At 45.5% G+C, this 27,428-nt stretch overlaps 1 protein-coding gene across 28 annotated transcripts in view; it reads left to right on the forward strand.

The window, feature by feature from the left end:
- Positions 1-27,428, forward strand: part of shep (RNA binding motif single stranded interacting protein alan shepard) — a 654,273-nt gene that overhangs the window by 613,988 nt on the left and 12,857 nt on the right. For 18 of the 28 annotated variants that reach the window (XM_076178130.1, XM_076178131.1, XM_076178141.1 and 15 more), the window contains 8 exons: positions 11,634-12,148; positions 12,328-12,401; positions 12,557-12,806; positions 14,858-15,017; positions 15,606-15,791; positions 15,915-15,998; positions 17,280-17,428; positions 25,736-25,937. In XM_076178130.1, the coding sequence (XP_076034245.1) occupies positions 11,634-12,148; positions 12,328-12,401; positions 12,557-12,806; positions 14,858-15,017; positions 15,606-15,791; positions 15,915-15,998; positions 17,280-17,428; positions 25,736-25,868 (1,551 nt within the window). In that variant the 3' untranslated portion in view covers positions 25,869-25,937. Of the gene's footprint in view, positions 1-11,633; positions 12,149-12,327; positions 12,402-12,556; positions 12,807-14,857; positions 15,018-15,605; positions 15,792-15,914; positions 15,999-17,279; positions 17,429-17,956; positions 18,497-25,735; positions 25,938-27,428 lie in introns of those variants that run through there. The other 10 variants (XM_076178137.1, XM_076178145.1, XM_076178136.1 and 7 more) reach the window with 9 other exon arrangements.

Here is a 27,428-nt window from a genome sequence, read left to right on the forward strand (position 1 = left end):
CTTCTGCAAGAGTAAAGTTGAGGGGGAGGTGTCGAGTTTGAGATTTTGAACGTGGCGTAGAGATCTGGCTCATTTTTTATTTACTGAAATCAATCAATCAATCAATAAAATCAGCCATCCTGTATCCACTGCTGAACAAAGGCCTCCTTCATAGCATTCCCTGATTCACACGACCGCGCCATCCTCTGCCACGCAACTCCTGCAAACTTCTTGATCTCGTCTCTCCATCTTCTTTCTGGTCTCCCTCTTCCACGCTTTCTATCTCGCGGCGTCCACTCAGTAACACACTTGCTCCAGCGTTCATCAGTCGTTCACACTAACTCACCTGCCCAGTTCCACTTCCTCTCTTTTACCGCCTCCACAATATCTTTCACTCTAGTCTGCTCTCTCACCCAACTTGCTCTCTTTCGGTCTCTCAGTGTTATTCCCATCATTGATCTCTCCATTCTCCTCTGTGCAGTCCTTAGTTTTGCTTCCATCGCCTTCGTTAGTTTCCAAGTCTCACACCCGTAGATTATTGCTGGCAGAATGCATTGATTGTAAACTTTACGTTTCAGTATGCTGAAATCAGACGATTTCATTTAGTTGAGGCGTGATGGGTACATGACGAGCCTAAGACCTTAGTGTCAGAAGTTTGTTTGCTGAATAGTCAGCTACGAACTCAGGGGCTCCCATTGCACGCTGTTCACAGCAATCAGACGCTGAAGCTCCGCCCACTTCGTGTCACGGGGACATGGATTCACTTTTCGCTCGTCTCATTGGTTGACCGGAACTGTCTCCACCAATCAGGGAGGAATGATTATGTTTGAAGTTGCTCGGGGGGAGGGGGGCGGGGTTTAGGTGCCAGACTCCTTTGAACGACCCGTAGCTGCGGTGGAGGGAAGGAGGAGGTGGAGGGGAAGGGGGAGGGGGAAGGGGAGGGTGTGGCTCAGCCCAGCAGCAGTGAGGCAGAAGGAGCGAGGCAGCGACGACGAGGTTACAAGGAACATGCACGACGAAGCCCAAGCGTAGGAGAAGGTCTCTGTGGTGGTGTTGGAGAAGGATGGCACTGGCACTAATAGTCACAGTAGTAGTTGACGAGTCAGGGGGAGGGATGCACTAAGTGTTGGTTTGTATAAAGATGATGACGCCGCGAGATAGGAAACGTGGAAGAGGGAGACCAGACAGAAGGTGGAGAGACGAGATCGAGAAGTTTGCAGGAGTGACGTGGCAGAGGATGGCACGGTCGTGTGATTCATGGGATGCTATGAAGGAGGCCTTTGTTCAGCCGTGGACTCAGGGTGGATGAATTGATTGATTGATGTTTGTGACAGTGGTGGTGATGGGTGGTGGTGAGACCGACAGGTCGATGAGAGACTCAAGAGGAAGGAAAGTAGGGAACTGCAAGGTGATAGGAAAATGGAGAGCCCCCCGTCCCCCCGGTGACGGGGGTGGAGGGCAAGAAGTGGGGCAGGATGTAAGTTTGGACCCTCCCCCACTTTCCCCACCCTCCTGCACTAAAAGAAAGAGTATGGAGAACAAGTTTTTAGTGGTAGTACAGAGAATTCGGAGACAAGGGAGGGTGAGGGAGGGAGTGGGAGAGGGAGGTGGTTGGGAAGGGCAGGGAGGGAAGCGTGAAGAAAGCATCAGTGTCGTTTGCGGAAATCAAGAGTTAGACTTGGAACGGAAATGGATCTGGGTCGATTACGACCCCACCCCTCCTTTGTTAGAACAAAATATCTATAGGCAACCTCTCTTGCTTCCTTCTCTTCCTCTTCGTACGGGATTACCATCGGTCGAGAAGAACCAGAGTGTTGGGGATGTTCGGGGGTAAGAGGTTTGGCCGCTGGAGGTCGACGGACCCTCCCGGCCAGAAGACCAAATAACTCGATAACACTAATGACCTGATGAGCTGCTGGAAATGAGGAAAATGGCGGCTGAGGCAGCGGCTATGGTGGCGTAAGAGGAGGAAAGAAATGGCGGCAGTTATAGAAAGAGGAAATTATAATATCGTGATGAGCGCGAGGAAGAAGTTTAAGAATAGGAGGAACTGGGGGAAGAGGAGAAGGAAGAATAAAGATACTGGTAGGTTAGAAGAGATGTAGCGGCGAACCCATACAAAATATGAGAAACAATGCATACGAAGACAGCTTAAAACGCCTGGATCTAAACTCTCCATCTGTCTGTCTCTCTTTATCTCAAAGGAGATTCGGGTGAAGAATAAATACAAGCTTTTCAAATTCTAAAAGGAATTGGAAACAAAGTTTGAAATGTTTTTGAGACAAATTACTAACCTGACGAGAAATCGGGCTTCAAGTTGTGAAGACGTATAGAAACCTTGACTGGGGAATTTAAGTAGATCAGGAAGCGCAAAATTTCTTAGATGTGGTGCAGGATAATTCCCTAAGACAAACTATTACCAATCCTACGAGGGGAGAGAATACTCTGGACTTTTAACTAATAATGAGCACCTAACGAGAAACGTAAAAGTGGGAGATAGTCTAAGCTCTAACGATCATCAAGAAATAAGATTTAATAGTTGGGAAAAATTAAATAGTACAAATAATGTTCTAGCACTGGTCTTCAGGAGACCCAATTTTGATGAGATGAGAAGTATTTAAGACATTTGGTCACTTGCGAAACTGACTCGGGAGGGTGTGACGGAGTAAAATGCATGGTCAGTTCGGACGTCATTAGCTCGGTCAGTGGTCTGGTCACGGAGGGTAATATGCGTACCTTCGGTCAGGTCACTTACAAGCGCGAGGTCAACAGCCCGGTCAGCGATTTGGATGAAATGTACAGTAACCTAACAGCTTTAATTCTAAATGCACAAAATAAATTTATTCCCCTCAAGTCAATACGGAAGAATAGTAATACTCCCAAATGGATGACGGACAGGCTGAAATATGAGATCGGAATGAAAAGAGGACTTTACGCAAGAATAAAAAACGGGGAAACACACCTTAGATCCAAATATAACGATATGGCAAGACTGGTTAAAAAGAACACGCGCACAGCGAAACGTAACTATGAAATTAAGGTTGCCAGACAAGCTAGATCCAACCCAAAGGGCTTCTTTCATCTCTACAGAACAAAAAATAAGGAAAGGATAGGCCCAATTAAAAACGACGAAAATGTCATGATAGAATCGGAGGAAAAAATGAGTGAGGCGTTTAACAAATATTTTCTCTCGGTGTTTACTAAGGAGAGGTTAGATAAGGTACCTGACTGCGATCCAATTTTCAGTGGGGATGAAGAAGGCAAACTATCAAATATCAGATTGAAAGACTTAAAGCTACAAAATCCCCGGATCCAGACGAAAACTTTCCGAGAATTCTTAAAGAGTGTAAATTTGAAGTCTGCGACCAGTTAATATAAATATTTAAAAGTTTGTAGACACTGGTTTTGTGCCTATTGCTTGGGGGCAGGTTTAACGTTGTTACTGTTTTCAAAAAGGGAGATAAATCGTCTATATGCAATACAGGCCAATCAGTTTGACATTAGTTATAGGTAAAATGCTTAAATCAGAAATAATAGAGACATAATTTGATTCGCGATTCACAGCATGGTTTTTTCAAGGGTAAGTCATGTGTGACTAATCTTCTATCTTTTTACACTAACGTATGTAAGGCATCAGATAACAACGATAATTACGATGTCATTTACCTTGACTTTAGCAAAGCGTTCGACAGTGTGCCCTGCCAGATTCTACTAAATAAAATCAAAGCCCATGGCATAGGAGGAAAAGTGTTACAATGGATCAGTGACACGAAACAGTGGGTCACCATAAATGGTGTAAAATCCAAATGGGGGAGTGTTTCTAGTGGAGTTCCCCAGGTCTCGCTTTTGGGTCTCATTGTTCATTATGTACATAAACGACTTGGACAATGGAATTAATAGTGATGTTAGTAAGTTTGCGAACGACACTAAAATAGGACGCCTAATTAGGTCAGGAGACGACGCCGAGATTCTGCAGAATGATCTAAACAAATTGTTCACATGGTCGGTGAAATGGCAAATGGACTTCAATATCTCAAAGTGCAGCGTGTTAAACGTTGGGCTACACAACCCCAAAAACAGATATAGCTTAGATAACTCGTTTTTTAGAGAAAACTGAGTGCGAGAGAGACTTGGGAGTTCTAGTGAGTCCTGACCTTAAATCCAGGAAACAGTGCATTAGCGCCAGGAATAAAGCTAACAGAGTATTAGGTTTCATTGCTAGGACGGTTACGAATAGAAGTGCAGAGGTAATTATCAAACTCTGTCTAGCATTAGTTAAACCCATCCTTGACTTGCACTAGGGAGGCTAGGGAGGAGCAGCAGCGTGCGTTGTCGGACAGGAGACTTTATTCGCCTAAAAGGGTGTGCTCGAGACCCCTCCTAGCCCCGGCCCTTCGGCCCCGTCCCGCGAAGTTGAATAGAATCGCCCGGAGACACGTGAGAGTGTCGAGGTCTCGGGAGGAAGGGCGGTGGGGTGAGCTGTGTGTCTCACCCCGAAATTTTTTTCATGAGTTTCGAGTAGAATATGAGAACGAAATATTTAAGGGAAAAAATGCACCTAGGAGACACACACACACACACACACACACATAGTGGTAGAGTTCCCGGCTGCTACTACTGCGGTCCGGGTTCGTATTTCCCCCAGGGCTGAAATAATTTCAGTATCGCTGCGCTCCGGGTCGTTATTCCAACTCGTGGGGGGAGAGTGTATATGTGTGTGTGCGTGTAAGGTCACAGCATTACCCACAGGTCGGTTATATATGAGCTTTGAGCTCGCTTCCGGGAGGGAAATAGCTATCGATCACGAGTCCAACACATGATCCAAGACCATTATGATTCACACGTACACACACACACATACACACGCGCACACACGCACACACGGCAGGTCCGACCTCCGGCGGCCTGCTTACACGAAGTGTCAACCTTCTTGCTACGTTTGACGACTTGTCAATTTTAGGTGCCGCCCGGTGATTTTATTCAACTGAGAGTTGGGGTGGGGGGAGGCTTCCATTCCACTGCGAAATTGTCAAGAGTGGCTTGAAGGTGGTCGACCATCGTCTCTGCCTTTCTCACGCGGGTTTTATCCTTTACCTCGCCCGCAAGAGTCCCATCTGGTTGCAGACCCACACCCGCACAATGCAGACGACAGCCCAGCGTCTCTTCCTCAGAGGCAGGGCCCGGGGACCGTTGCCAACTGTCGTTGGGCCGCGGGTTTCGGTCAGAGAAACTTGAGGCACCAGGCTCTTCTTTCTCCGCCGTTCTCCTTCTTTAACTCCTCTTTAGTTTCGTCACGAGTCGTGGACACCTCGATCGTTTCCCTTTTTCCTTCGGGGGGAGGGGGATCTTACTCTCGTCCTTCCTGGCTCGACGCCTCCTCCAGGGGGCCTCAGCGATACTCCCCCTGCCCCTACCCCCCCACATTCAGAAGACGTTGTCACAAGAGCCACCTTCAACACTCCCTGACCAGTGCCATGAAACTGCACCAGACGCCCTCGTTTGCGTCATCAGCCCGTGACGCTGGAAGTGCCCCGCCAAGCAAAGTCTGCTTTCTCGTGCCTCTGGGTCTGTCTGTAGCCGTGGCGGCGTTGGTGGCCGTACCGCACGGCTTCCACAAAGCATCGGGTACAGCGAGCTAGACGTACCCGCCAACCCGCCCGCACTTGGCGGCGCTTGTGGCGGGTACGACGCCACAGTGCTCAGTGCCTGCTTGGGTGCCATTCGAGACGGTAGACGTCTCCTTCGGGGTGACCTGCACCGAATACTCCACTAGGGAACCCGTAGCGTCCTCGATCTCGGCTTCTGCCGGAGGACAAAGCCGTCTCTTCGTTCCCAGGAACCCCGGTCCGTGCTTGATCGGCTGCGACGCGCACTGTGCAGGAGGAGGTGGAGGAGGAGGAGGGGGGGTGTCTGGGCGGCTTGCTTGCGCGCGACTGGGGCGGGGCAGGGGGCCAGGGGGCGGGGGCGGTCGGCCAACTGCCGCGTGTCGCTAATCGCCATCTGGGTGGCTGTCCAGCTGGCTTACAGGAAGATAGTCTATTGGTGCCGTGTTGTTTGGTGTCAGTGTGAGTTGCGTTGTGGTGTTTTGTGGTGTTGGTGTTATCCTAGTGGTGTACTCTGCTCAAGGATGCTTGGTGGTGCTGTGCTAGACGTTATTTGGTTTGTATTATTGTTTTCACCGTTTTCGGGGTGGCGGGGAGTAAAGTGGTGACCAGTGTTTAGATGGGAGGGGCGATGAATGGGATTTGGATAGGTGTGTGTGCTTAGATTCGGCCACCCCCCATATAAAGGGGAAAGGACCCTTTAGTGTGCATATGTTTACAAAGAAACTGGAAACTACCACTTGGTTCTGATGGGGTTGTTTGTCCTCGTCTGTTTCTACTCGAAAGGTAGTTTCTCTTTAACTCGGGTGGCGTAGTTGTCGAGAATTTACGGTGACTATCGCCTCAGGGACCTTCAGGAGTCCCCCGCCCCCCGTCCACCTCATGTGAATAAAATCACCTGGCGGCAGAGTAAGGGACTCTCCGAGGGTTTATTGAGACCCTTCCAGTAACCTTAAGAGGTTCCTCGTCAACTGGATAGAATGGCCTGGCGGCAGACGGAGCAAGGGTGCTCTCAGAGAGTCAAGAAGAAAAAGACTTAAGGAGGTGGACACCTTGTTGGCGCCGACCGTGGGAGCGGCATTTCATTTCTGCATGTGGAGGAGTCTCCTTCACCTCCTCCTCCTCCTCCCTCTCCTCTTCCTCCTCCTCCTCATCCTGTGCTTCTTCAGAAAGCCTTCAGACTCTCCTTCGCGTGAGTTCCGCGCTTTGTGCCAACAGCGCCGATGATGATCTTGGGACACTTTTTTTTTTTTTTGGGGGGGGGGGGCTCCGCGGAAACCCCCGTGGACACCATTGGCCCTCTGCTCTGGAAAGAAAAAAGTGAATTGTCACGATTTACCGACGTCCCTGGACAGTGTTGAATGACAGCTGTTGAGGAAATGGAGGAAACTGTCCTGTTGTTGTGACAAAAATGAAAGTGGGCTGCCTAGGACAGGGACTGTTTACAGGTACTTAGATGACCGGCGAAAGATGAATTAAACATTTAGATATGCATATGTAGTATCACTGTACATTGTTTTCTGATCTCGGTGCTTAACTGACGAATAAAGACATTGCAATTTGAATCATTTGATATCCATTGCGGTGCCATTGTACGTTTAATTAGCCTTAATATATCACCATTCTGTGTCAGGTTAATGGAGGTACGGGTCGATGGTCTGGGGACTCTCGGGGAATTTGTAACGGGGAAAAGGTTGAGAACCGTTGACGTAGGCGGTTGTGTGAAGGGATCCCCCCCCCTCCCGCCTTCCTCTTGGAGTAGGGTATGAATAAAAAAGAGAGAGAGAGAGGGAGAGAGAGAGAAAATGGACGCACAGGCGCTGTATCCGAGATTCTTTACTGAAGCCATTAAAATAGTAATTCATGCACAGTTGCTGAAATACCTGAAAGAAAATGAAATGTTAGCAGGAAATAAGTCTGCCTATAACGAAGGTCATTCACCCGATACTGACCAGCGCACCTGGTGGCGTCATCGGAAGCGTGCCGGTCTCGCGTTCGTTTTGTTATCGGTTCGAATCCCGCACTACTCTCCAATTCCCAGCAGTGATTGTTACCTGCCCGAAGAGTCCCCAAAATGCATAGTAGGACAAAGGTGACGGCTTCGGCCGCAGCTACTCGCCTCCTGACGAAGACTCCTCACAATCTTCTCCTCCTCCTCCTCCTTGTGAGCGTCTCTCATTCTTCTGTCCCTCCTCTTCCTTCGTCGTGAGAGACCTCTTGCCCCAAGACGTTCGGAGTGGGAGGTCGAGCTCGGAAGAGAGAGGAAAAAGAAAAGAAAGAAACAGCGAATCTACAACTGATACTTGACGAGTATAAAACAAAAGGGTCAACAGGTGTGTGTGTGTGTGTATTCGCCTTGGTCTTTGGACCACGTGCTGGCCCCGTGATCGACAACTTTTCCCTTCCCGGAAGAGAACTCAGAGCTCGTATGACCGATCTATGGGTAATGCTGTGACCTTGTAACACACGCGCACACACACACCCAACTCCCCGCCCACGAGAGTTGGAATAGCGACTCGAAGCGCAGCGATACTGAAATTAATTCAGCCCTGGGCATGATTCGAACCCGGACCACCGTAGTGACAGTTGGGGACTCTAACCAACCGCGCCACCGAGTGTGTGTGTGTGTGTGTGTGTGTGCGCGCGCGCGCTCATGCTTGTCATGCGAGTTGATCTGTGAAAGTTAGAATGGCTCAGTGGTGCTCACAAAGGCCTGTCGTCCCTTCAGTCAGCTGGACCATTGAGTTCTCCATCTCGATGGACGCAGAGCAACGCCCGCTGCCGCCGCCGCCGTTGCCCTCGGAAGTAGGACGAGGGGGAGGGGGAGGGGGGGGCAGGGTTCATAGTGCCAGAGAGAGCATTCGTCCCTTGGGGGTTTCCGATCAATACAGCCAGATTAATTAGAGTTGTTTGTTTACCAGCACCTCCTCCCCCTCCTCCTCCACACCCTCCACCTCCTTCACCTGTCCCCTCAGCCAACGACCATTTTCCCACGTCACCACCATTTCTTCCACCACCTCCACCTAATCTCCTCCCCGCACAGTCTCGCCTCCACCAGTACTCCACTAACTTGTCTTTTGAACATCATGCCAACCCTACGACCACCACCGTCACCATACCACTCCATGCACCACCGGTGTGGTGAGGAAATGAAGTTCTTCAACCTCGTATTGGTCAACTGCCACCGACAGTAGATTTTATTCAGTGGGAGGGTAGACGCTGCAGTCATAGGGGTGATTTGGTTTACAAGACTCGAACATTTCACTGTCGGGCTAGTGTGTGTGTGCTTTTTGCCGTCAGGTGATTTTATTCAGCCAGAGAAACTTCTCGTGGAGAAAAGCGACTCCCTACGGGATTAGGCGTGTTAGTGACGCAAGTCCACACTGCACGCTATCATGGACAATGTAAGGAAACGTATTGATGGACCCATAAAGAAAGAGAGAGAGAGAGAGAGAGAGAGAGAGAGAGAGAGAGAGAGAGAGAGAGAGAGGGGGGGGGGAGGTGGCAGTAGTACCGAGTCAGTATATTGCGTCAGTAACGAAAGATCGACTTAACGCGTATTGCCACCCCCCTCCCTCCCTCCCCCCCACTATAACTCTTTCGCTAATTGATTGTCCTCCTCTATCCCCTCGCGTCTCGTCTCCTCTCCCTCTCTCTGTATTTCCTTCCCCATTCCTTACCTCCCTCGCTCTCCCCCTCCTTCTCGACCTCTCACCCTCCCTCTCCCTGTCTGTATCTGTTTTCTCCTTCTGTATTCCGTCGTGTCTCCCTCTCTTCCTGTTTCTTTCTGTTTCCTTTCTTATTCCTTACTTCCCTCCCTCTTCCCTTCCCTCCCTCCTTCCCCATTTCACTCGCAGCAACCTTGACATCTTAGCCACACTTTCATGTGTTGAAGTCCTTTTTGGTCGTTGTGCGTAGCGAAGAGGACTAAGAAGGGACGAAGGGTTGGGTCCTCCCGAAGAAGGGACGGGAGAGGGTTCCCGTACATTCCGAGGTCCTCGTAGCATCGGCTGGGAGGGTCTCCCTCCTTTCATACGTCGCGCTCGTTCGTTCCACGTCCCCTTGGGCCCTTCGAGGGTCTCCTTGTCCTCCTCCAGTCTTCGAGCACGAGCTGCACCTTGGGAAAGACTTCGCAGCTCTTGAAAAGATGGGTCGAACTCGAAGTCTGTTCCCCGTAGACGAAAGGAAGACGGCCGATGACTCCGCAGGTTCCTCCAATGCACACAAGAAGAAAAAGAAGAAGACTTTTGAAATCGATCCAGCGTTGGCCTCTTTCGTTGCGGAACGTCTGGTGTGGTGCGATGGTTGCTTGGCTCGTTTTATTTTGATTATTATTATTTAGCTACTAATTTATTTCTTTTAACAAATGTTGAGGTCATGTTTACTTTCGCTGTTGCTGTTTTTATGGACTGCTGTTGATCTGTGCTTCTGTCCTCGGCCAATCTCGCGCCGTTGTTTGCGCTGTCTTGTATCTTTTGTGTTCATCTTCCGCTGTATTCTGCGGTTGCTCACTGCCTAGACTTCTGACAGAAAGAGCGATAGAGAGGACATTTTGTCGTCTAAACAGCAAGAGAGGGAGGGAGAGAGAGGGGGGGCGATGCGTAACCGGGGAGATGGAAACGTGCAGTATTGGGAACAGAGGTGTTGTCGAGAGAGAGAGAGAGAGAGAGAGAGAGAGAGTTTCACAGGAAAGCTGGAGGAAGAAGGAGGGAGGGAAGGGAGTGGAACATTTCAAATGCATGGCCTCTCTCGTTGATTACGGATGGTCCAGATCTGCCCCTCAGCTGCCCAGTAGCCTAAAGCAACAACTATAACCTCCCCTCCCCACCCAATGCCTTACCCTCTTTTCCGCGCCCCTTCCCTTCGCGCTTTGTCAAAAAACATCCATTGCCCTCCTGTTCTTCCCACCTCATCTCGCTGCCCTTGCCCGTTTATATAGTTTTATACCTGCTGTTACACACACAAACACACACGAGTGTCAAAGAGACTTTGCACGAGACGTCAAATCCTTTATGATCGGTCCTGACGCGGTACGGACGCAGTTTCGTTCGAACGAGGCGGCGGCGGCGACTGCCTCTTCGAGAGCTGTTCTTGGGTGCTGAAGAACCCGACCTCTGCAGCTGAGGGCAGCGGTCCGGTGAGTTGCTCTGCAAGAGAGAAGTCTCGAGTAGGTGGAAGGGAGAGAGGGAGGGAGGGAGGGAAGGTGAGGCACTGTTGTCTGTCCATCAGTGGTTGTTGTTGTTGTTGTTGTTGTTGTTGTTGTTGTGTGGTAGTGAGATGCGGGTGGCGCGACGATAGAAGTTTGGGTGTTGCCGCATGGGACTTGCGCAAACGTCGACTTGACGTGTGGATGTGGGAGGGGTGGGGGAAAAGAGAGAGAGAGAGAGTGAGAGAGGCTGTCCAGGTTTTCAAGGTCAGGAGTCCTACATTTCCTCTCTCTCTCTCTCTCTCTCACTTGCCAAACATTGATTTTCCTCCTCTCTAGCTGCTTGACAGATGAGCAACTCGACTTGATCGCGGTCTTCGGGTTGGCACTCGGGAGACTCTCACGTTCGAGAGTGAACGGGAAAGGTGCCACGTGTCGACCTAGCCCTCCACAAGAATAAAAAATATATATATATATAAAGGCGATAGTGTCTGTGGGTTCCACCCTCCCTCCCCCCGACAGACTCTTACGTAGTCTGAAGTGTGACTTTGAAGATGCGCTGTGCAACCACATCTCTTCTTGTTTCACTTCACCGAGACTCCCCCCTCCCTCTCTTATGTTCTCTATATCCCTTTTGCTCTTCCTTTTCCCAGCTATGATGCAAGCCCTCTTCATCCCCCCTCCTATTTTTCTTCCTCCTCCTCCCTCTCACATCCACCTACTCTCGTCCTCCTCCCCTCCAATCCTTCTCCCCCGTCCCCACCTCCTCCCGCAAGCTGCTGGCCAGTCACTTGCCGAGGGCCCGGGCGGACCCCAGCAGCCCTTCCGACGGCAGAAGTGCCTGCGTGCGTGCCACGTTCCAGACCCCTCGACTCAAGGCTTCTTTTCTTCTTCTTGTGTTTCAGGGTTACGGCGGAGGCGGAGGAGGCCGCGTGCCAGCCGTGTCCCCCGTGAGTACGACGAGCACGACCACAGGAGGGCCTCCCCACGCCCCCGGGGGCCCCACTGGACCCCACGCCGCCCCACACGCCGGAGCCTCAGCTGCAGCCGCCGCTGCTGCCGCCGCCGCCGCCGCCGCCGCCGCTGGAGGAGCAGCGAGTAGCGGCAGCACGAGTAGTGGTGGGGGAAGCGGAGGAGGAGGAGGAGGCGGTGGAGGTGGAGGAGGCGGAGGAGGAGGAGGGGGAGGAGGAGGAGGAGGAAACAGCGGGGGAGGAAGTAGTTCCGGTGGTGGAGGGCAAGGTGGAGGCGGCTCTGTTGCTGCCCAGTACACGTCCCCCTCCCCATCCACGGCCGCGCCAGGTCCCCCTCACTCCTCCTCCTCCTCCTCGCACGGCATGGAGCAGCTTTCCAAGACTAACCTCTACATCCGTGGGCTGAATCCTGACACCACAGACAAGGACCTGGTCACCATGTGCAAAGGGTAGGTAGTCACTGGCAAGCTTGCCCGTTAACGTCCTTCTGCCAACAGTGCCGTATACCTGTGCGCATATGTCGTATACACTTTGGTGTGTATGTATTTGCTGTCTCTTGCAATGTCCTCATCATAACCTCACCCATGCCCTCACATTCACGGTGTTTTAACCTTCCACCATTAATTAGGGCTTCTCTTCTTAGATATGGGAACATCATCTCCACAAAGGCCATTCTAGATAAGAACACCAACAAGTGCAAAGGTGAGTGACGTCCGCGTGCCAGAGTCTTGCCGAAATACGTCAACTTCCACGTGACCTGACCTGACCTGTCTTTGTGTATAAATAGACCTCGCTTGACCTACCACCCCCGTCCCCACACGCCCCCGCCCACTGATTAACGATCACAACTCCCGCAGGTTACGGCTTCGTCGACTTCGAGTCGCCTGTGGCGGCCGAGAAGGCCGTCAAGGCTCTACAGGCCCTCAACGTGCAGGCTCAGATGGCCAAGCAGCAAGAGCAGGACCCGACCAACCTGTACATCGCCAACCTCCCGGGATTCATGAACGAGGCAGAGTTGGAGACTATGTTGGCCCAACACGGCCATGTCATTTCCACCAGGATACTTCGTGACAACCATGTCCAGTCGAGAGGGGTCGGGTTCGCGAGGTGAGTGACTCTTTTTTATTTACATAAGAACATAAGAAATAAAGGAGACTGCAAAAGACCATAAGGCCTACACTAGGCAGCTCCGTATCCATCACCACCTGTCATCCCCATCCATAAAGTTGTCTAATCGTTTTTTAAAACAACTGATAGTTTCAGCGCTTACTACAAAAGCGCTGAAACTATCAAACTATCAGAAACTAGCAGAAAGGCCAAAGAATAATCAGATAAAACGAATAAATGTATAGATAATTAAAAAGTAAAAAATAAAATGGAATAAAATGAAATGGCCTGGGCTGCTCTGGAAGGACAAAGACAAAAAGTGTACCCAAATCGAAGTCAAGTACCAGTTTAGGGTGCTGGAAAAGGCTGCGTTCACCGAGCCGACCATTTTCAAAACCCATCAACTCCTCTATCTCCATCAGAAGGTCCAGGAGAGGCTGACACTGGGTCTCCGGACTGGACCCAAGATCTCCTATTGTCAACTTCAAATGTATTTCTTACGCCTTTTCACATGTGGAAAGCAGAAATGAGCTCCGCATTCTTGTAAGAGTGAAGATTTCTTTCCTAACACAAGAATACTGCATGTCTATGATCCACAGAGGTGTTAATTAGTTGTTGTTTTGAGTTTTACTGACTGGAAACCTGCAGCCTCATAGTGTATGTACATACATACATATGTATGTACATATTTCCCAGATCTCTCTAGGAAAAAACCTTGGATTGATGTCAGTGTTGTGTTGGTATGGGACTCCGTGTACTGGCCGAAAGTGGTAGAAAGAAGAGAGCTGTTGCCAGTTGTCAGCTGTCCCCGTGTTTGAAGGTGGAGGAAATGTAGCTGAAGTTACAAAGGTGGAGCAGGCTGACAGGAGACCTTTTGGTCCATATCTAGGTCGGATGCGAAAAAAAATCATCATAATGATAAACAAATAAATGAATAGATAAAAACTATAATAATGTAAATAATAAATAAGATAAATAAATGCTTAGGTATAGTTACATAATAAACAGGTAAATAGTAGATAATAATAAATTGACATAACTAATAATAAATGAAAATCAAACAAATAATAATAAACAAACGGACAAATGATAAAACAAAGAAACAAATAATATGAAATAAATGATGCAAAGTAACTTTTGACCCAGTCAGAAGACAAGTGTCAGCCCGTCAGAACTGCACATCTAAATGGAATCAAGAGAGTTCATGGAGGTTTGAAGGTGGGAGGTTAGGAGATGAGTCTGTGACATTCCTCTCACAGGACCATCTCGTACTAGTACCTGTCACCAATCCCTGGGCATCCCTAAAATATTAACAGCATATAACCATCCAGCCAATAGCTCACTACATTGTTGGTAGTGAATGCCATTTCTGTAATCATTTCAGGACACAAATTATTAGTGTCTGGCCACAATGCACTCTCAGCCAGTCAAGTCTCAATTCACATTGTGATCTGTCCACATTCTTCTTTGTAACGAAATTGTCTGGAACTAGCTGCAGCAGATTCTTCACAGTTCTTTTTGGTAGAGGAGGGATAAAGGTGATATCACCCAATCTGGGAGGGAGAGGACCATCAGCATAACTACAGTGACAACAATTGCTAATTGTACAAATTGTATTTGTCCATGAATTATGGAGATGGGCTGGGAATATACCTGGGAGCTAATCGGATATGATCCCCCAGGGCTGGGGAAAGGTATGTGTGGCTAAAGCTGTCACAGCCTTTAATCCATTAATTAATTTGCCAAAGGTTTTCAAAACAATCTGGGAGTACTTCCATCCAATTATGTATGTTTTGGTGTAATCAGCCTTTTCATCAGTTCAGTTTCTGAATTACAACTTTGTCCCATTTGAAGTCAGTTTGATACCAGGTCATACAGCAATTCCGACAAAATCTCTATTTTATTTATTTAATCATTTATTTTATTCATTTCATATTTTCTATGCCTTTTTCTTTTTGGCTAACCCCTGTATAGGGGGAGAAAGCCTTTGGTATATGTATGTATATTTTTGCTAAGCAGTTTATTATCAGCCTGTTTTTTTTTTCTTCCAGGATGGAGTCACGAGAGAAGTGTGAGCTCATAATTCACATGTTCAATAAGAAGATGCTGCCTGGATGCAAGGAAGCCCTCCTGGTCAAGTTTGCAGACTCAGGCAACAAGAAGCGAAACCAGTACCGCAGCAAAGACCAGGCCAGCTGGGAACGTCCTGAGGTAGGAAGTAGGAGTCACACAGATGTTTTATAGTTGTTGCCTTCAAAGAGGCCCATTAGTGGAAAGAATTCCTGATCCACACACAAGCTCTGCTATTCATTTAAAATTTTTGACTGACCTCAGCAGACTTGTCCCCATCTCGCACATCCACAACACACTCCATAGTGTCTCTCAGTCAACCCTGTCATATGTTTCATCCAAATCCATCCATGGGAGTCTTAAAGATATCCTTACCTCTGGCCAAACATCTTGCATATCTATCTTACTGTTATTGTTGCCATTGCCTCAATTAAGCGAGTTATACTGAACAAGAACTGGGTATGCAACTGTGCTGGAGGATCCATAGCTTCAACCATGTCATGAATGGTGCAACTGCTTGTTATAGGAAAGAAGTCATTGTATTAAGTGTATGCACAGTGAATGGAACTACAACTGAATACTATGTACATACATACATATACCAAGGCTTCCTCCCCCTTACAAGGGGGGTAGCCAAAAAGGAGGGGGAGGAAGCCTTGGTATATGTATGTATGTACATACTATGTAAATAAGTTCAAACTTTTGAATGGCCCTACAACTAAAGAACAGCTGTTGTCCCCGCAGCCCATTCCAGTGTATGAGCAGCCGCCCATGATGACTTCCAACGGGACCATGGTGTCGCCTATACCTGGACCTTTCCGTCAGTATCCCCCATCCCAGGTGACGCCCTACCCTGTCAGTCACCCCTATTACATTATGCAGCCTCAGACTGTCCAAACGGTGGATGTACCACAGGTAAAAAACTTTCTTCAAAAATTCTCAGACATACATTTCTTTAACTTGAAAAGATAAGTAAGAAAGTTGATTTAGATGTGATATATACTGTATATTTTGAACTAAAGGTGTATTGTCTTACAGCAGGTCATGCCCCCTGCAGTTGATACGCCAATGCCTTATTCCATCGTGACACCAATGTCCCAACTCCACATCACACCTGGAACTGTAAGTGGTCATGCCTTAGTCTGTATGTTATTTATGAAGTATGAGGAGCCAAGAAAAGAGGGAGGGAGGGATGGTGAATGGGAGTGGAGTGGGTAGGAGTGGAATTATGCCTTTTGACTTTGGCTACCTCCTTGTAAAGGGAAAAAGCCCTTGGTGTATGTGTGTATGTATTACATACACTTTTTTCATTAAGAAGTTGGCTTGTTTATTACCGTTCACTTGCACTACGTGTCTCTTAGGTACTTGTAGGTAGCCTGTCATCTACAAAGAACTAAGATAAAAGGGAAAGCAAATGGGTGTTGGATAGGTGTGGGATGGATGAAGTATGGGTGTGTGCCTTGGTTATCCACCTCCCATATAAGTGGGAGCAATGCAATGCATGGTTCACACTATAGCCCACTGCGCCACAGAGCAACCACAGAAGGTGGAGAGACGAGATCGAGAAGTTTGCAGGAGTGACGTGGCAGAGGATGGCACGGTTGTGTGATTCCTAGAATGCTATGAAGGAGGCCTTTGTTCAGCAGTGGACTCAGGATGGCTGATTTGATTGATTGATTTATTGATTGACATAAGTGGGAAAGGGCCTTTTGGTATATGTATGTATTTTGTTGGATGGTCATCAGTGAAGTGCGTTTGGACAAAATTTAATCATTCATGGTCTTGCTAAAAAAGTAGCCTAAATTCAGATTGCAAAAGATATGTCATCGGAACTATTGTGGGCTGCCACATATACATCATTTTAGTACTAATCAAGATGATTTTACTATAAATGTTGCAGTAGGTAGTGTAGTACATATACCTAAAGTCCTTATGACCCTTAACAGGGAGGTGGCCAGCCAAGGTATATATACCTGCCCTTTACCCATCCCCGTACCCTGCACACTACCTGGGTCAGAAGCAATGCACCAAGACACAGCACCTGATAACTGAAGCTTGCTTACCCCCACTGCTTCATTACATGGCAACCCTCCTCCTCCTTGATTGACTCAAAAATAAATCATTTTGGGCCACTTCATATTTATCATCAATTGACAACCACTTTCCATGTACAACATATATTTATATAATGTTTGAATTACCTGATAATTCTTTATTTGTGCAAGGGTGATCATGAAAAACCTCTTTTTAATGAAAGGCCCATAGTTCAAGCCTTTATTAACATATATTTATATAATGTTTGAATTACCTGATAATTCTTTATTCGTGCAAGGGTGATCATGAAAAATCTCTTTGTAACAAAAGGACCAGAATTGAAGCCTTTATTAATGTGTTATTGAACAGCAGGGCTACATGACACCAGGAACATACCCAGGCTCACCGTACCCACCCATCATGCAGCCCATGACCATTATGGAGGACTCGGCCGCACACACTCCGGATGAGTACCAGAGTTACCCCGGCACCACACCCCAGGCTCAGACACAGCCCAAGTATGTATTGTAGTACCACCTTAGAGTCCAGCATGTTTAATGGCATTGATTAAACTGCTCGAAATTTCATTGATAAATGCAAATGGTTTTTGTAGATGATACAAACAATTGTAACTAACTTGGCTATCTTTGTTCTTGTATATTTTCCTTTCCTAGTTACATTTCCCTTATTGGATAAATTGAAAAGCAGGATATTTGTAGTCATTTTAGTCATGCCTCCCTTTCATATTTTGCAATGAAGTTCTTTCTTGATTCATCAAACTTAGCCTACCACAGTTTTAGAGTACCTGTACTGCACAGGTTTCCAAGGAGAATATAGTGAAAAGGTGATTTCTTTAATTCCTCACTGACCTTTTCAAGATCAGGTCATCAAGGGCACAGATGAAAATCCTCACCTTTTATCAGTGCCTTTAGTGCATGTTTCACCCAGAATAGAATTTCTGCTTGTAACTCTCACAAATACTTTATATATTTTCCCACCTTCTTACTCTGCACATATCACAATTGTACTCCCTTCTGTATCACCAGGTTTATACTTCTTGCAAGCCAAGTTAAGCTCTGATTTGCTAGTGTGAAGCTCACCATCCTCCTCACCACCACCACCACCACCACCATACATTACAGTAACATCTCCAACTACCTAAGCGTTCCTTCCCCCAATCTCCTGTGATCTTAAGCCTTCCTGTTAGCCCAACATTTGCTCCAACTCCTCTGAAAGCCCAGGACTGGCTCAAGATAGAAGCCTCACTTGCCCTTCACGGCGATTCAGAAGGGGTCTGGGTGGTTGCCCCAATAGGGAAAGACAACTCTGAATGTATAAATGTGAAGCCTAATGCTTTTTGTAATAAAGATTTATTTATGTATGAAGATTTAGATAGCCATAATGAAACACATGATTTTAATGTATAGAGCTACTGAGTGCTATAAGTGTTTAGGACAAGTCGGAGAACATTCCTGGTTCAATTGTGACTTTTCCCCCTTTTGTCATCTTTTGCCCCACTTCTAGATTTTCGAGTTATTGCATGCAACAGTGGGTTTAATTATTAAATAAAAGAATGATGCAACCAAGTTCTGGCCACTGATTTGTTCCTCATGATTTTTAGTGTAGCAGATATTTTTGATAGTTCATCAAAGGAATAGGAGAGGAAAAGTTCCTTGCACTGCTTTAAAGATGTCTAGTCTCACAAAAGTAAATATGCAGGGAAGGGTGAAGACTGTGTAAGCTTTTCATTCTTCTTCTTCTTCTTTTTCTTCTGAATGGGCACCTATGGAGATGAGTTAAGTAACCCATGGGCATCCAGAATAGAGATAAGTACCCCTCAATATGGAAGGGGTTACATGAAATATATCTCTGGAATAAAGAAAAAAAAAAATCATAACTGGAAGTCCAAATTTAAGGCAAAATCAGTACTATGTTATAACAGCTGAGACAACACAACTGTAATCAATCGGAAGTCTTCACTTGGAAATTTAGTGCCAGTTATGCTGTTTATATGGTCTGGAAAAAAGAACAGATACTACAGTCAGTACAGTATTTTGCATTATTGTTAGATAACACTACACATTATAAAATCAGTCATTTTCAATAATATGGGATTAATAGCTCTGACACTGAATTGTTGAAGAATACGATTGCAGTGGAATATTGATTCATTCACAGAATGTACTTTATCATTTCCACAGAACACTTAGGCATAGCCAGAGAATGGAAAACCCATTAAATATATGAACATAAAGAACAGCACAATATAAAGCTGAAACAAAACATATTCAAATTTTTATAAATGATGAACCTGCAGAAATCCAGTTTGCAGTTAAGACTTCTTTCAAACTGTTGAATAAATTTTCATGACCTCGTATAGTTTCAAGTTAAAACTGACCTTCTTACAAATGTAACTAGAGTCGAAAGTTCTTTTACCACATGGCCCCAAAACTAGTATCAAGTTCATTCCCATGAAACGTAAGAAGTCTGCTAGCTAGTGGAAGGGCCTCAAGGGCCACAATCTTTCAACCAGCAGACTGCATTCAGATAGTTGCGTACCTTAACTTTGTGAAAAACGTATATGTTGCTCAGGTGCATCTTGACACACTTTTAGCATTGTTCAGCAATCATAATAATAGTGATATCAGGGAACAGGAGTTGGAGGAGTGTACAATCAATCAAGACATTATTACCCCAACTCTCATGCAAGGGACTCGTGGCCCCCGGGAAAGTGGCCACAGTCACAAGTTCAGCCCATAAGTCACCCATCAAATAGATTATGTGTTGCTCTCAGGAAAGAGCAAGTGTAGGACAAGAGTACTATGAGGTGCATTATGTCCTTTGTGTGGTAGCTGCATCTGGAGCAATTTGTGCCTGTTGCCAGGCAAATTCTGTGCTGGTACTTTATTCAGTGCATGAAAATGACCTGAAAATAGGCTTGTCTTTGGGTGTGATTTCTCTGCTGAATTGATTTCTAGGAATTTGGTGAAATGTAGCATTTCAAGTCATGAAATGCTAGTTTTGTGAGTTGAGTGTTTGTTTTTGTACAGAAGTATGGCTGCAGGGTACATAGGATACATTATTGTGGATGTTTGAGGAAAATACTGGTGTGGATGTTTTTATGTTGCCATGACTGATGCTGAGTACTTGCTTGTGGTGGTCCAGCAAGATGGACAGTTGATCTGCCCATTTCAAAAATCTGTCAACTCTTAAAGGAGGTGCAGCCCTGAAAGGATTACACTTGATCTCTTTTGATCAACTTCAACTGTATTTCTTACATTTTTAGAAGCTCTGCCACAAAGTCAAGATGCTAGCAACTGAGCTACATGCGATGGTTCAAAAGGACTGGACAAGTCCCCAACCACACATCATGCAGTTGCAGAAGACATAGTCTCATTTTCATCCAATTCCTAGATTAGGCGAGCCCTCTGACAAGTTGTGTATGTTTAAGACAGATTTTTTTAAAAGCTCTACCAAGTGATTCGAATTCCTTGGCAGAGCTTCTAAAAATGTTCAGTCTGTCTTAAACATACACAACATGTTTTTCTTACACCTTTTCACATGTGGAGAGGTGACAACTAGTGACCACTCCCCTCCTTTTACGGCTTTCAGCCACTGACAATAGATGATAGATAGCCACTGACATGGAAACTGTCCAACACCAATGCAACACAAAAAACAGCCCAAAGTTTCTAACCAGAGAAATGTAAGGCAAGGCCTAAGGGTTGTCGACAACTACTGTGGGACTGTTGGTTTTCCATATAGTGAAACTTATGGCAACAATTATCATTATCATTTTTTCCACTGCATTCACTGGGCTGTGTCTATCTGATGTGCCACGAGGGATGGGTAGTTTGAGGGCTCATGCGTAGCACTGTGTTCTTACCATTCTCAGAACTACTTCAAACAGGAAATCCAGGACATCAATCCAAGGCTTTTTGCCAGTGCAACCATTATGCTCAGCAGTGATGAGGGGAAAAATCCTCTTGCCTCATATTTGCCTGCATCTTCTCCAGATAGCTCCATTGAATTCCTTCATTGAGTGATTTATGTGTTGAATCAGTGGTTGTGGCCCATTTCCTGAGGACTACAGGTCTCCTGCAAGAAAGACCTGGAGTAATAGATTGATTGGTCAATTGGAAATAAATCTGTCTTATCTTTCTCTAACCCGTGATTGCTCCAATGAGGCATGGTCACCAGTGGATAGATACAAAGGAGACTGATAATTAAACCAACACATAGACTGTAAGCCAGTAACTGGCATTCCTAACTTCTTTCAGTAGCAACCACTATTTGCCGTAAATTATCATTTTTGATCATTGTCACACAAGACTTTGAAAAAGTATCCTAACCAATTTACAGAGCTGTCATTAAGAAAGTCACTTATCTATTTATTTTTGCTATATATATTGTAATATTGAAACTATTTTGTTTGTTACATCATACTCATTGTTTCATAGCTTGAAAATCATCATGTGTGTAAAAGCTGCCTATCTATAATGCAAAATACTTTGTTACTTGAAATGTAGCTGTTCACTGAGTAGGAACACACAAATATATTGTTGCTTCTGTGCACCAGTTTATATATGTACATTATTCATTGTATTATGACTTGTCTATATCATTGGCTGAACCCATTAAACATACATACCATTGAGAATGCATATACTTCTAAGATATACATTTATATCATGCACATTCTCACTGATACAATGTGAACATGTACCTTTGCTGTGTTTTCTGAAATGTGTTGGGTAAACCATCATCATAGGTTTTCTGCTTTTAGGGCAGATCATTATTTTCCTTGGGCTGGATTGGAGTAGCACTAAGTTTATTAAGTTTTATTATTGTTGTACATATACACTTGTCAGGGATATGGTGGTGGTGAGGAGGAGCCAATGCCAGGAGGGGGCATAGCTTCGGCCAAAGCAGTCACCTTTGCCCAATGTGCTTGGAGTGTTGCTGAAGGTAACAATTATTCCTGGGAATCTGAGAGGATTGTGAGATTCAAATCCACAACTAGGCAAACGCAAGACCATCACACTTTAGATATCACCATCATGGCATCAACTCTCGGATAGGAGAAGATATGGTAGACAGAAATATATAGGTCATAGTCATGTGGAAATTGGAAAGAAGAGAACATTACCTCTTGAGTGTAATGAAGTAAGCATAAACTGCATAATGATAGAGAAATTGCATCACAATATGAGAAATGACTGATACACATGACCAGATGTGTATGTGTATATACACATATACCAAAAGGCCCCCTTAATAATGGAAGGTGTATGTTGTAAAAATCAAGTGTAGGTTACAAGCCATGACCAGTGAAGTAATAGGATGTGGAAACTAACAGATAAGGACAGGTGTGATACACATTTGAATCAGGAGAAATGCAGTTGAGGAAGAGTGAAAATAAGGAAAGTTTTTAATGAAGCAAAAGTTTTTTTTGAGAGTTTTAGACAAGAAACTGAGGGGAGGGAAAAACAGGTCATTACAGGAAACAATGTACATACATACATACATATACCAAGGCTTTCCCCTTACAAGGGAGGTAGCCAAAAAGGAAAAAGCATAAAATCATTCTCACCCATTCCATCCCTGAAAACACTCCACACCCCTCCACCCTCCCTCTTATCTTAGCACCTCCTGGATGACGGGTCATCCCTGCACCTTGTCCACTGCCCTGGGTCAGAAGCAGTGTCGCCATACACAGCACATCCACAGCAAGGCCGCTTCATTAAATCGGCGACCCCCCCTCTCCGTCCCTCCATGCATAAAAGGAGAAGATGGGGAGAAATCCCTTCGGGCTGCATCAAATTTTGCTCACACATACTACCTCACCCCCCATCCCCCCACCCATTCCATCTCATGCATCACAACATCATCCATATACAACCATTCTCCATTCACCCCTGTCTTCCGTCCTCTCCCGTCCTTCCTCAACAGACATTCCCCTCTTCCCCAAAGCCCCCTTCACCCCATCCATCCATCTCATCCTAGGACGTCCCCTCATGCTCACTCCCTCCACATCTGCCTTCCATACCTCTTTTACTAGTCTTTCTTCACTCATTCTTTCCATGTGTCCAAACCATCCTAATACTCTTTCATCAACCCTATCTCCCAACTCCCTTTCCACCCCCGTTCTTCTCCTCACCTCCTCATTTCTCACTCTATCTAGCCTAGTAACCCCCATCATACTTCTCAGACACCTCATCTCAAACACATTCAAACTCCTCTCTTCCTCTCTTATGCTCCATGTTTCTGCCCCATACAGTGCTGTTGGCACAATCACTCCTTCATACAGTCTCCTCTTAGCATCCATTCCCAAATATCTATTCCTCATTACACTCTTCAATCCACCAAGGCATTTACTCGCTTCTCTCAATCTACATTCTACCTCCACCTTCACCTTTTCCTGCCACATTTGCACCCAAGTATCTAAAACTATCCACTTTCTCCAGTCGCTCTCCCTTAATGCTCACTTCCAGTCTACTGCCACTTTCACCCCTTGTACATCTCATCACCTTACTTTTACCCACATTTATCTTTAGCTTTCTTCTATCACATACTCTCCCAAACTCTGTCACCAACTTCCTCAGTCCCTCCTCTGATCCTGCCACAACCTCAGTGTCGTCAGCAAACAACAGCTGGCTCACCTCCCACTTTTCTCCATTTTCTTTAACCATCTCCAATCCCTGACCCACTACCCCATCCAAGTATAAGTTGAACAGCCAGGGCGACATAACGCATCCTTGACGAAGTCCCACCTTTACCTCGAACCACTCACTCTCTCCATTTCTAATCCTGACACAAGCTCTACTACTCTCATAAAAACTCTTGACAGCTCCTAGAAGCTTTCCTCCTATCCCATATATCTGCATAACCTCCCACAGTGCCTTTCTGTCTACCCTATCGTAAGCCTTTTCCAGATCCATAAAAGCCAAAAAAACATCCTTCCCCTTTCCTATAACTTTCTCACATATTTGTCTTACCACAAAGATCTGATCTACACAACCTCTACCCATTCTAAATCCACACTGTTCCTCACCAATTACTCCCTCTGTTCCTCTCCTAATCCTCTCAATCAAGATCCTCCCATAAGCCTTCCCAACTACGCTTAACAAGCTAATCCCTCTGAAACTACTACATTCACACTTTTCCCTTGTAAAGTGGAACTATACAGGCACTCCTCCAGTCCTCCGGCACTCTACCCTCTCTCCAGCAAACATTAAATAACCTCACCAGCCAGTCCACCATCATTGTACCTCCTTTCTTTAGACATTCTGCATGGCATCCATCCAGACCAGGTACCTTACCTGCTTTCATCATCTTAACAACTGCCTTCACTTCATCCTTCCTTATTTCTCCTCCATTTTCCTCACTCATCACTCTCATTTTCTTAGCATTTCCCACTGCCACTATCTTTCCCTCCCTATCCTCCTTCACATTTAGCAACTCCCTAAAATATTCTGCTCATCTTCCCCTTACTGCCTTCTCTTCCATTATCATCTCTCCATCTGCACCTTTTACCTTTTCCTCTCTACTTGATTCGCCTCCTCTTCCTCTCTTAATTTCTTTCCAAAACATCTTTTTATTACTTTCAAAATTTTCTGTCATACTCTTACCCCACTTCACATCTGCTCTCCTCTTTGCCTCCTTTACCTTTTGCTTTACTTCTCTTTTCTTTTCTTTGTACCTCTCATATGACTCCCTCGTCCTGTTTTGTAACCAATCTGTGAAAGCTCGCTTCTTCTCTTCTACAATCTTCTTTGTTTCCTCATCCCACCATTCACTACCCTTCCTTCTATTTCCTCCTGTCCTTCTTGTTCCACACACCATCCTTGCACACTTTGTGACTCCCTCCTTGAACCATCCCCATTCCTCCTCCACACCTAGCTCTACTCTATCCTTCACACCCTCCCACTCCTCCTTCAGCTTCTTCTTGTACTTCTCCTTTTCCTCTTCATTTAAAGAGTTCACTCTAAGCACCTCCCTACCTTTTGTCCCTTTCCTCTTTCTCCATCTATCCTCCACTCTCAACTTACCTTCCACCAAAAAATGATCTGATATTCCCCCACCCTCTCTCCTTAGCACATGTACATCCTTAACTCTTCCTATCATAGTCCTATTTACCACTACATAATCCATCAATGTTCTATCTACCACCCTCTCCCATGTGTACTCATGCTTGACTTTCTTCCGAAACACTGTATTTGCTATCATCAACTCTCTTTCTAGACACATTTCCACCATCAACTCTCCACTATGATTCTTTCTTGGAACTCCACATTTCCCAACCACTCCATCAATTGGACCATTTCCTACCCTAGCATTAAGGTCTCCCAGTACTATTACATTGACATTTCTCCCTAAATTTTCTATGCACTCATTTAAATCTATCCAAAAGGCCTCCCTTTCTTCTACACTCTTCTCATTGCCAGGCCCATATGCACTTACAAAGACCCACATCTCCTTTCCCAGTTTCACCTTCATCCACATTATCCTTGAGGAAACCTCCTTCCACTCCACTACACATTTACCTATCTCTTCACTTACTAGAATAGCCACCCCTTCCCTCCCTCGCCCTCTCTTCACTCCTGATAACCTCCCACTTACACTCCCAAACTTACACTCACCCTTCCCTTTCAACTTAGTTTCACTCAAAGCCAACACATCCATCTTTCTTCTCACAAATATAATACCTATCTCTTCCCTTTTACTCTCATCTGTACCACATCCACGCACATTAAAAGACCCAAACCTTAGGGTGCTGTTCCAAAAACTCCCAGACCCTCTTATGCCTTTACTTTTTCGTTTAGGAATGTCCCCTGTGGGGCTACAAGGAGAAGGATGTCAAGTCCCACTCCCCGTCCCTTTCTTCTCGCCTCTTACGATGCAAGTGGAAATACTTGGTGGCAGTATTCTTTTTCCCCACCCATGGAAAGTGATTGAAGAAAATTAAAACAACCCTGTGGATCAAAGATAGGACAAGAATGAAGTGATTAGCCGACTTCCCCAAAGGTCAGTAATGGCACCTATAGAGTTCTTGGTTTGTATTAGTAACATGATGGAAGGAACAAGCCATACTAACATATTTGCATACACTGCAAAGATCATTAGAAGAATAGAAGATGAAGACCGCAAATTATTAAGTCAAAAGGCACACACACATTCCCACCCACCACCCTTTCCTCCCTCTCATCTAGACTGAATCTAGACTGAATATATGACTGGAGCTGTGTGGAAAGTACAGACTTTCAATGATTTATTCAATGGAAATTAAAAAAAAAAAAATTGTCATCTGACAAACACTTAAAAAAGACTGGGTGAGGTACTCTAATGATAAACAGAGAAGACAGAGATCCTAGTCTCCTCCTGATTAGAATATGCAGTGGTTGTGTGGTCTCTGTACAAAATGAAGATTACAAGATTGAGAAAATACAAAGCAACCCCAGCCTAGCAGACAAACCGTGTGAGGGAAGACGAGAAGTACTGGACCTACCATCATTAAAAGAAAGAAAAGAGAGAGTTTACATGACTTGTTCGAAGTAGTGAAAGGAGTGAGTACAAGTGACAGAAGGGCATTGTAAGGTCATGGGAAGGATTTGGAAAGACTGTATACCTAAAGGATATAAAAAAAAAAAAAATTCTATGCTTGTGTTAACTTATGGAATAGCCTAAAAATACATAACTCAATCTAAAATCATAATAATAAGTTAATTCAAATCTTAAGTTTGAATCCATAGAAAAAAGGGACTCCACAAGCATAGCTTCTATCCTGTATATTTAGATTAAGTGAATACACATAAAATGTACCTTAGTCAAACCCACTCGCCACTGCAAGCCCCCTTTCCATCTCCCTAAGCATAACAGTGTCATCTACATATGTTGTCCATTATCCACCCCTCCCTACCCATGCCCATCTCTAACCTCCATTTCATTCACAACTCTTGTATTCTCCACTATCACTCATTCCTAGATACAGTTGCCTCAAACATGTATGGGGTACTGACTGCAAAATTTTATGTAGGAATTTAGGGATTTAAGTGACAATCCTACAGACCTGAGTCACACAGCATTCTTGTAATGACTAAAGACTAATCTCCACTTAAAAAAAAAAAAGAGAGAATGCTGATAATTTTTAACTTGTACTATTCCTCTATTATACTGCAACGGTCCCTCCAGTATGCTGTCCCCCTACTCTTAGTACTATCTTGTACCACTTCTCTGAATATTCATTTCCTTTTTTTTTTTTTGCCAAACCCTGTGGTAGGGGAAAAGAATACTCATTGAGTGTTCCCAACTGAGTCATAAAAGGCTACAAAAATGGGATGGGGATAGAACTAGGCATCCTACTCTCTATAGCCCCTTTGGGGCTACAGAGAGGGTCTAGGAGGAGTTTTCCAACCAGAACCCAAAGGTTTGGGTCTTTTGATGTACTTGGATGTGGCACAGAAGAGAGTAAAAGGGAAGAGATAGGCAGTATGTTTGTGAGAAGATGGATGTGTTGGC

This window comes from Oratosquilla oratoria, chromosome 41 (assembly GCF_046742065.1).
Source record: "Oratosquilla oratoria isolate Oo_2021 chromosome 41, ASM4674206v1, whole genome shotgun sequence".
NCBI classification, from domain to species: domain Eukaryota; kingdom Metazoa; phylum Arthropoda; class Malacostraca; order Stomatopoda; family Squillidae; genus Oratosquilla; species Oratosquilla oratoria.